This window comes from Pyxicephalus adspersus, chromosome 3, assembly GCF_032062135.1.
Source record: "Pyxicephalus adspersus chromosome 3, UCB_Pads_2.0, whole genome shotgun sequence".
Classification (NCBI taxonomy): Eukaryota; Metazoa; Chordata; class Amphibia; order Anura; family Pyxicephalidae; genus Pyxicephalus; species Pyxicephalus adspersus.
In genome coordinates, this window is record NC_092860.1 from 153,746,907 (window position 1) to 153,758,072 (window position 11,166).

Sequence of the window (11,166 nt, forward strand, 5' to 3'; positions counted from 1 at the left end):
CATTTTTAAATGAGACCCTCGAGAAACTAGAAAAATTTCAAGAAGGTCTTGGGAGGAGACTTTAATTGGAACACACTGAAGCAAAATCCCATTGAAAAAGCAGATGTGCGCGCAAACTGAGCAAAAACAGCTTATTATGATGTCATTGCACACGCCCAATCAGCTGGTAGTACGGATTTGTAAAGTCGGATTATCTTATAGGACACTGGCCTTCACACATGCACACGTAGTGCATCTGTAACTTCTGAACGCTGAAGTTAATATATGCTCCATAAGTCGCACAGACATTTTTCCCCCTCTTTTGCGAATGGAGTAAAAAAAATGAATTAATCTATTACTGAAAAAAATAGAAGCAAAGTATCAAGTAGATATTGATTGTTCTTTTTTTTAAAACTATGGTGATAATTTATAAACATTTCAAGCATTGGCTGATCTTTGCAGCACAATGACGGGAACAAACCCCTTGCAATATTGGCTGTCTTTACGCGTGTTAACCATCTCTTCTAGGCTCCAGGGATCTCTCTGAAGTTGATCAGTAGCAGACACTTTAGCACTGTTTAAGAAATGTCTTGGAAATGTTTCAAGTCTGGTCAAGTACACTTTTTTGTCTATTCTAAATATACAACTTATGTTTTAATAGTCACACAGCTTTCCCTAGTGGATGATCTTGATGGACTAATGTCTTTTTTCAACCTAACTGACTTCTAACTACCTAACTTTATTGTACATAATTATTCAAAAGAATTTTATGATTTTACTTTATCCATAATATATTTTATGGAATTTCTCTCGGGTTTTATAATAATTATGTAACATTTAGGAAAAAATATGAAGCTTAACAATCCAGCACTGGAGGCCAAAATGGCGAATACCTCCACAGCCACCATGTATTTCCCTCTGGTGCTCAGATAGGCCGGAATCATGGCAATCCACACACTGCAGAACACCAGCATGCTGAAGGTGATGTACTTGGCCTCATTAAAACTGTCCGGTAATGTCCTCACCATGAAAGCCAGAACAAAACTCACAGCTGCCAGAAGCCCCAAATAACCCAACATAGAGTAGAACCCAACAACTGACCCTTCATTACACTGAATGATGATCTTCCCAGGATAGGAGTGCATGTCATACTCTTGGTAGGGAGGAGACACTGATAACCAAATAACACAGATCAGAACTTGGACAGAGGAACAGATTATGACAACAGAATTAGAAATCTTCTCTCCCACCCACTTCCTCCAGTAGCTGCCAGGTTTGGAAGCTTTGAAGGCAATGCAGACTGTGATAGTCTTGGCTAGAACAGAAGAGACAGCGATGGAGAAGAAGATCCCAAATGATATTTGTCTCAGCATGCAGGTTATATCCACAGGACGACCGAGGAACAAGAAGACACTGAGGAAGCTTAGCAAGATGGAGGTCAGGAGGATGAAACTCACAGTCCGGTTATTGGCCTTTACAACTGGAGTGTCCCGGAGTAAAACAAACAATGTCAATATAAAGAGAGTTACAACAGAACATAATAGAGATATATTAAATAAAGCCGGAGCTATGATATTTGTATCATAGGATAGATATTCATATGATTTTGGGATACAGATTACTCGTCTTTCATCCGGCTGCTGGTCATCAGGACATTCATGGCAGATGTCACTGTCTACGAGAGAAGAACAGCATATGTTGCATATTTTTACAGGTTTTAATTAATCCATGCCAATGCAAAAGCAAAAGAATCCAATTAAATAACTTCCATTGAGCAACAGTTTTTTTTTAAAAAAAATACTTGCTAGTGTTCAATACCTGTTACATTGGAGAATGCCCCAACAGAACATGGTACACAGAGATAGCAGCAGGCATGGATTCCTTCAGTTGGACTTTTCCTGTATCCTGGAGGACATGGCTTATTGCACTGAGCTTGGGGAACCTGAAAGAATCTGATTACTGTTAAGTTAACTGCAAATAACCTTTAGTTTCCAAAGTGCACTGAATTCATTTTACAACTCCAGTCCTACAATATTTTAGTGTATTTAAGATGAGAAACTAAATTGCATTAACGATAAACATAAGAAACTCTTACTTTGCCCCTTTTCCATTGGAGCTGTACTAGAAAATCTTCTTGCTTGTGTTTTGCTATTGTCAAACTGCTTGCCAAGTATTCTGTCTTTATTTTATTTGTTCCCAGGAAATCATAATAGATCAGGTTTTCTAAATATGTTTCAATAGGTAATTCCCCTCGCTCATTAAAGAAGACCTCCTCCCTGGAGGTGCTCAAGTAGTGAACTGTTTGGACAAATCTATGCAGCTTGCAAAGAAAAGAAAATATGTTTATTACAACAGAAATATTCTACATGCAACTGCTTCACAGTGAGAAATGACTAATTTACCCTTTTGGATTTTTTTTCCTCTGAACACCTGGCTTTAAAAATATGTCTTCTTTTTTAAATACATCTGTTTTGTGCTTTTACTAATGGAATGACTAGTGGCCAAACATCTACATTTCCAATATGTATCTAGAGCTCAGTAAAACACCATTTCAGCCTCTTATATTGCAATTAGTCAGTGCTGCCTGGCACTGTTTCTTTATTCTTATGTGCAGCTTTTAAATGTTATCAAATGTTTTGTCCACCTTTCTGTCTAACCCTCTTGACTGTGCCCTCCTGTTTGACATGGCTGGCCCTACTTCTGCTACTTTTACCCTATAGGGTTCGGACCCTGAACATGAAAGAACCTAATAGCCCTTCCAAACACTCTCAAGTATTCTATTATTCTCACAAAGCATGGGTGTAGTTACTTGTGTATATGCTCCAGGAGATGCGTCTTGAAGACCTCCCATATGCCAGAATGCAGTACATGTTATTATTCCTCATACATAGCTAATGTCTGGAATCCAAAACAAAAGAAGTTTCCATAGCATTTCATAAAACTCCCCTATTCCAATTAGTTTTATTATAAGATTTATCTGCAGGATCACATTGTATTAATCAAAATTGATATATGGAGTAGAATCTGTTGCTCCTTTACACTTTTTTAAATATAACCCAATCCCAACTCAATACTAATTTTGCTTGAGGAAATTTGCTGAGGGTACCCTTGTAGTTGGCAGTAACTTTAATCTTGTATTAGACCCCAGACTCTTCAGGTCAATCTCCTCTCTCATTTCGCAAACTTCTTCAAGTACAGACTACAAGAACTATATTTTGTCAATACCTGGAGGGTTCTTTACCTTTTTCTCACACATACACTGTTCTTACTTCCATGTCAATTATATATTTGCAGATCATTGTACCTGGACATGGCAGCTGTTAGAGGACAGTCATCTGGCAGCAATCCCTTGCAGTAAGCCACCACAATGCACACTGCTTATTCTTTTCAACTGTGTTGCTTGTAGTGGCAGCAGGGATCATGCAAATAGCTGTCAGTCCTCTGCTCTGCAGTCTGGGGCATCTCTGGTTTCCCTTTGACTGTGAATGGTCTCTTGGCATCACCTTCTCTAGGACTGTGTCCAGCTGAAGGGGATTTGAAGTTGTGCTGAGGCTAATGAGAATAGTAGTTTCTGGTCCCAGTCCGACAATGTAATTGGCTGATTGGACTTTAAAGCTTCTCTGCTCACAGTTAGGGAGTTGACTTGCTGCTGTGTAATTTTGTTAGATTTCATGTTGCTGATCTGTTCCTGACCCTTGGATTATACTTCTGAACCAACCTTGTACCTGTGACCTTGACTCTACTGTTGTCTTTTCACTTGGATGCCATGTCTGGTGGACTGATTACCCATGTATGACCTTTGGCTCAGTATTCTGGACATGCTTCTGCTGGAATCTTGGTATTGTATTATGTTTGGGCTCCTGGTGGCAACCATGGGCTTTTGAAAGGCATAACTAACCTCCACAGAAAGCAATGTTGGATAAGGGTTTGATGTCTGGCAAGCATTGGTGCTGGTCTTGGGTCCTACAGCAGCCCTCATTATCTATTGATTCTTTCCCCTGTTTGAAACATTCCTGAGTCACTGTATCTTTTATCATCTCCTTTTTTCAAGAAAGGATGTGGACATGGAGAATTAACGATTCAGCTCATCTTCATAAGCAGTCATGGAAACTATTTCTGCCAACTCAATGGGAAGCCCTTAAAGCTGCCATACACAGAGCTTTCATTTAATATGGATTTCAACCTAAGGAAGCTAGGTACCTTAGGGAAAACGTCTAATTCTGCTGATGCCTTTTTTAGTGTTGGTGGAAACATTTTCTATCTTTATATGACTGCGCCCACCAACAGCATCTGGATCGTGTTCATAAATCTTTATAGAAATGCAAAGATAATTAAGGATGCCTATTGGCTCAGGGGCTATATCTTTGCACCTTATCCCCTTTATCTTATCTATATAGAATTCCCCAGGTGCGTCTACAGTTTTCCCGCAGGGAAAACAAAAGTCTTCCACTCCTATTATGGTAGTTAGTCCAGCCTTCCTTCAGCCACTTTACTTAAGACTTTGAGGGAATATTTCTCTGAAAAGATCCTTTTCCTGATCCTGAAACTTTTTTTGTATAGTTTAGTATGTGGGTTTAGTTTACATTCATTTTTGTATTCTTCTTTTACAAAAGCTGAGATGACCGTGGTTCTACAAAATATTTTCTCTTGTTTGGTCCCTTTTCCTTACCAAAATGGTAACTTTATTCTCTTCTTCACAGCCTTTCCGTCACCCTTAAACTCAATAGGGATCATTCCCTATGTTGTAATTTCTGTCTTATCTCCCTAATTGATGTGAGCATTAGGGTTTTCTCTAAGATACTTGCTAATAGTGACGAGCCGACTACCTTCTACCATACAGTTTAGGTTGCTGACCCTATTGTCTATCCCATGCTCAATGAGGCCTATATTTCCTATAACCCTAAATTGCTCTTTGTTCCGGCACATGGCACTGTACAATTTTAAAGCCCCTGAAGATATCAGAACTGAATGCAGGAGAATGCCTGAATCTAAGCATTGAGATAGCCCTGGGTTTTCTTTTTGGCACAGGTAGTTAATACGGATGGCCTTAAGGTTTCTCAGAAAGCACAGTAGCAGTGCTCGTACTGGATCTAAAGGGAACTCAACACACCTGTCTCCCCTGGCAGCACATATCCAGCTAAGTCTAGAGCTAAGTTTTCTGCATCACCAACTAAGGAAGGAGACGTAATAAATGTATTCTGCTCTAACAAGAATCTATTGAAGATCCAGCATTTATGCCCAGTTATGAAGAGTGTAATCTTATAGTGATGTTGATGACCAATCAGAGAAGAGAATTTGTCTTTGTATCATCACCAGTCTCTACTTATCCAGGATAAGAATCCAGTGTAGATGCAACATTTAGGACAAGTGATACATATATCAGGAAATGAACTTACTTTTTGTCTTAATCCATACTTTCCAAATGTATTTCTACTGGGTTTCATATTATGTAATGCATGAGCCAGAGCGTATACTGCAGTGTGAATGAAATAAAACTTTGGGTCATGCTTTTTACTAAAGCGATGCACAATCCATTCTTTCCCAGTGCAGGTGACGTTGGAGAAAAGACCAGCTGATTGGAATATCCTATTTTTAGTATGATTCAAAGAAAGACGGTGATACTTTGTGAGACAGATATCTTCCAGCAATGGATCAGTTGGGCATTTGGATGTATGTGTTTTATCCATATAATCATCTAATCCAGGAATGTAGTGGGGAACGTGGACTGGTATTATGCTACAGTTACATGCTTCTCTTAGGCTGATATCTGGATATGAAATGATATTCCATGACTCATTAAGGATTATTGTCATGTTTAGTCTGAGAACTTTTGATTCTGCCAAAAAAAATAGATATTCAGATTGAAAATGTCCACATACTACGACAACATCTGTGGTTGATTTCTTGATCATTCTCTGTCTGTTAATGTGCACGTCATTTGTCAGGTAGATAACAAATTCTATACAGATCCCATGTCTGGTCATCTCTTTTCTTAGCACCTGTAGTTCTGTTTCTCCTGTGCCATCACTTGATGTGATGATTCCAACCCAATTCCAACCAAAAATTCGCAGGAACTTCACCACCATCTCATACCAAACCTGGCTACTCTGTACGGTGCGGTAAAAGTATGGGAACTTTTGTCTGTCACTCAGGAGAGGGTCAGTGACACGATGGCTGATCTGTAGAAAGACAACATAACAAGAGGCCCATGTTATTGTTATTTTATCTGATTTTTGTCAGGTATTTAAAGAGCAAATGGTATTATAGAGTTTAGAGATAAAAAAAAATTTTGGTGGATTGACAATATTTATATGAGCCCTGGTTCCACACACATACCACTTCCATATGTCTGAATTATTTCCAGGACAGCTGAACCATATAATGTAGGGCACCATAAATGGAATATGCAGAGTGGGAAAGATTATATGCAGTGCTCCTTTTTTGCTGCACTATTTGACAAAATGGTAGAATACTTTTAGGTCCTTTTCCTTTTCTTGACCTTTTCTAACAACAAAATGCACACATCCTATGTTAAGGGTTGATTACTGTTTTGACAGAATTTTATTATTGAAAGCAAGTGTCAATACCCAGCAATTATTGCTTACTTTAAATCATCCTTATTTCCCTTACCTTTTCCTACCTAACAGCTTCACACCTCCTCAAAACACCTACACCTAACTGATTCCCTAAGCAAACACCTAATCAACATGCCCAGCCCCTAAATCTTACAAGTGCATAACCCCAAAGGCATGTTAAAATACCCCCCCAACACCCTACTCTAGTCCTGAAGCCTTCATTCAACCTCTAAAATGTGCTCCAAATATTTATGTACACCCTAAATATAATCCTAAAACCTCATTTTCACTTTCTAATGGATGGTCACCTCTTCAGTCCCAAGGTAATACCTAAAGATAATTGAGTATAGGTCAGCCGAGAGTGCAATATGCCGCTGACAATTTTGCCCTATGTTGAATTTCACTGACTTTTAAGGTGCATGTCAATGATGTTTTTTTATAGCTTTTTCTAGGAAGTCAAGTCTTATTCTTCTTGATCCCTTTTTTCCTCCAACCTCCAGCTGTCTACCAACTACCCCTGAGCATGTCTCATCACCACTTTAAAAATATTGTAATTGACATGACAATACAAATGTTTACTTGTCTCCGAGAGTGCCAATCAGTCTATTTCTATGTTCACCTTTTTTTTAAAAATCAACAGTCTCTGAACATTTGTCTCTTGTTTATGGGTAGGTCTGAAAGAATTTCAAAGTTTCAAAGACAAATGTATAACCGATCAGCAAAATTGAGGCAGATTGGAAGAGTTGTGGTGTGGATTTCCACTGTGGAGAGCAAGTTTGTTAGGGATTAGCTTCCCTGCAGATGACATTTGATTACCGGGGCAGAGAGTCTTGGTGACAACCAGTCTTTATCAGAGCATCCCACAGGTGGTGATGGGCCAGTTATCTAAGTGGGTGCCTTTGCTGCCGGATGACACCAGGTTGCACGCCCATTCAGGGGCACACTGGAACTGGAACTGGAGGCTTTAATCCAGAACTGCCAGCAGGACAAGTTCAGAGCTGACAGAGGTCAGAGCAGGTAGTTGGCATATGTGGTGATAGACAGGTTAAGGTCAGGACAGGCAGCTGGCAAAGGTCAAAGACAGGCTGAAGTCAGAGCAAGAAGCTAGAAGAAGATGTAATTGTGAACAGGGTGAGGTCAGGGTGTTGTAAGGAGTACAAGGAACACTATCAAAGTGGCAAGATAAACACAATAAAGACCCAGAAGTTTCCTCCAGGATTGTGAAGACTACAATAATTCCCCTAATTCCAAGTCCTGTCTATGTACATAGGGTCACACTTGTATTCACATGAACATGTTCCATAAATGCTATATGATACAAAGTTTTTGGACAGATGGTATGATGAATGCATGAATTATTGGGGGAATAGTTCCATTTCACTAAATTACCTTCTTAGACCTTACAAAAAGACAATAACTGACATCCTATATTCATGATGGTTAAGAAGGAAACTATCTTTCCCAAACCTGATGGTCATCTCCAATATTCTTTCAAAAATGCTTTTTGGGTTGCTCACCATGCTAGCTACAGCAGACTTTAAATAAGTGGCTACATCATCACCAAAGGTTTGTACTAGTATATGTGGTTGACAATGTCATCTTTAGTCAGAAGTGGAAGTTCCATAGTGCAATATCATAAATTCATTTTTTTATTTTTTTTACAGCCACTGCTTAGAGTTATGGTGTATATCTCTCCAATAAATAGTATTTCCTGGGCACCCCCAGGTTCCATACATTACATACTCATACCTCTATTGATAAATCAGGAGACAATATACCTGCGGGTACTGGTAAACATTCAGAAGCTCAGCAACAGCAAGGGTTGGTAGAAATAAGGTATCGCCCACAAAACCAGCGACCTCAGGCCCTTCCATACAGGAGTAGTTTGGAGCATTATTTCTAAAACCAGAAAGTATCCTTAGGACAGAATCTATTGCTTTGATGTTATACCCACATGTGTCAAACAAGTGATAGCCCAGAGTAATGTTGGGAAGGAGATCTGGATTCTTGTTAATCTCATCAATTGCAAAGAAAAATGCCATCAGGAATTCATATTCTATTATATCTAGTCTGGGAAAGATTTAGAAAGGGTACCATTTAATCTAACATTTGATGGATTTTGCATGAATTTTTTAAAAAAGGTTGTTGAAAGTTACACATTTTGTTGTTATTTTGTATATGTGTCATATTTATAATTCACAGCTGGTATTTTTGTAATAGTTTTTCTTGGTTACATTTGATGTCAGCCATGGTGGATTCTTCCCTTTGGTTAGGCTGTTTTCCTGCCTACCATTAAGTCCAGTCCCTGATTTCTCTTTCTTCCACTGAACATATTGTCTACCATGGCCATAATTTGCTCCCGTTGTTACCCCTTTCCTCAATCACATCCTAAGTGTGCTTCCATTACCTCCACTCCTCATCATTTAAATTTTCTGGCAACAATTTGTTCCTGTTACGTATTCTCTCTTCACTCTTGGCCATGGATGGTTCCTACTGCCCCAACTTTTTCTTTGTTCTACCACCGTCTCTCCGTCTCCCACTCCTCACCACTGTCTCTTTTCACACTTCTCAGAGCGCCTCCTATTTTCTCCTTTACATCCAGGATTGGTTCTTGCTGCTTCAAACTCCATGCAGACAGTATGGAGGTTGGGATACAGAGCTAGGACACTAGTGCTATACAGCAAAATCATTAACCACCAAATCGCTGTGCTTGCTTTAGTGGGAAAATGATCAGCAATGATGGTGACTGGTCCATAGTCCTACACTTGTCTACTGGTCCTCTTGTTATATCACATATGGAATACAAAAAGAAGGAAAATCACAGTCTGAGTTCGAAAGGAGTGATGTAGTCCTATTATGTACTTCTCTAAGTTATGTGGTTTGTTAAAAAAAAAATAATAAATAGATAACACCCATGAAGAGCCACATGTGGGGTGATTCCCTCCTTCCTCGATCTCCCTGATTGTAATGTAATCACTTTTTTTCCTATGAAAACTTCACCACTCCAATCATCTTCCCACCTGAGCAGTAGGTGCTCGAGACTATGCTAAACAATCCATACCCAAATATTTTATTATACAACCCACATTGAAATACATTGGGAGAGTATATAAGGGAAGGTGGCAGATCTCTAATATTATTTAATAAGTCAAATTCACATTTCTTTCTCAACACATTGAACACAACTGATTCTGGGAGATCGTGGGGGAAGAGGGCAAAGAAACATGAATGTAATACCTCCCTATTCTACTGGTGTCTGTACAGAACAGGAGGATGCCACAGGGCAATGTCTAATATGGTTTATTAAGATCTTCAAAGTGCAAAAATGTGCACACTTGTATACAATGTAATGGAACTTTTATTATCTTTTCTTTTTTTTATTATACTTCAAAATATCTCAAACGTCTTTATACTACACAGTGAAGACAAGTTCCAGGTAAAAAGGTGCGCAGTACTGCAATGTATCAGTGTTAATACCAGTGTCGCTGTGATCTCCAAACTATTACTTGGAGCCTCCTATGTAATATCAGGATGTCTCTAAATATACAAGAATAAATATATATATATAAGAAAATGATGGTAATCTACTTACCCTGAACAAACATACGATGAATCATACACACCATTGCTCAATTTCAGCTTTTCAGTGGAAGTGTAGACAGAAAAGAGCCCTCCGATGATGATGTCTCCTCTCTGGTAATACTCATATTCAAACACAGGCCACCCGGCGGTGAGGTGACACATATCTAAAATCTGATGTGTAGATAGAGATCGAGATTGTCCTTGTAAGATGGATACAACCCCAGAGAGAACAATGAGGATCAGAAATCCCTCCATGATGCTGATGTGTTTCCTCTGAACTGGATGGGATCATCTCCAACAGTTTATATACAATACTGGTGATTAATTTAGAGTGAAGAAGAAATGTCTGAGGAGATTTATTATAATAACAGTTTTCAACGTCAGATCTTTATTTAACCAGATAATATTATCTATATCCTCTGGATGATTCAAGCTAAAGGCTTAACTAGATATTGCCATACCTGTTTTCAATATCAGTAATAGGTAATATGGGTGGCTGAAATGATATGCGTATGTAGTCCCTGCCTTGGGGCTTACTGTGGTGTTTGCCCATCTTCATGGAGGACCTCCAGCCTTTATAAGCTGCAGGAACTGTATAGGCCAAAGTCCAATTCCTGAACGTATGGAATGGGTCAGAGTAGCTCAGTGACCTTGTCACTGCAGGACTTAGGTCAGATCACCAGAGGAAAGAGGAATGATCAGTGACACAACTAGGATAGAGCTGGGGTAGTAACATAGGACAGCTAGGTGGTGAGCTGGGGATTGGGCCAGTGGAGGATCTTCAGTCTTCATAGGGCTTATTAGAGGTTTGCTGTAAGCAGAAGGTGTGTGTTCCCAGACAGAAAAAGTCCAAGGGAGAACTGGATGTATCAGACATAAAGAGCTGATAAGGGCAGATAAAGAGCCAATTAAACCCAAAGTTGAACAAAACCAATCCTCAAAGCAATCTTGTTAATTAGTGTAAATTTTAAGTATTGCTGTTAGAGTTTATGCACCTACTCCCTATTCCCACGCCATGCAGACACATGCT

General features: G+C 39.2%; 1 protein-coding gene across 1 annotated transcript; it reads right to left on the reverse strand.

Annotated features, from left to right (window-relative positions):
• Nucleotides 1-746: 746 nt before the first annotated feature.
• LOC140327555 (vomeronasal type-2 receptor 26-like) lies at nucleotides 747-10,391 on the reverse strand. The gene is made up of 5 exons (XM_072406944.1): nucleotides 10,147-10,391; nucleotides 8,333-8,624; nucleotides 5,859-6,158; nucleotides 1,798-1,921; nucleotides 747-1,654 (listed from the first exon to the last, which is right to left on the reverse strand). Exons 1-5 carry the CDS (start codon nucleotides 10,389-10,391, stop codon nucleotides 747-749), a joined length of 1,869 nt encoding a protein of 622 aa, XP_072263045.1.
• Between the last annotated feature and the right edge of the window lie 775 nt (nucleotides 10,392-11,166).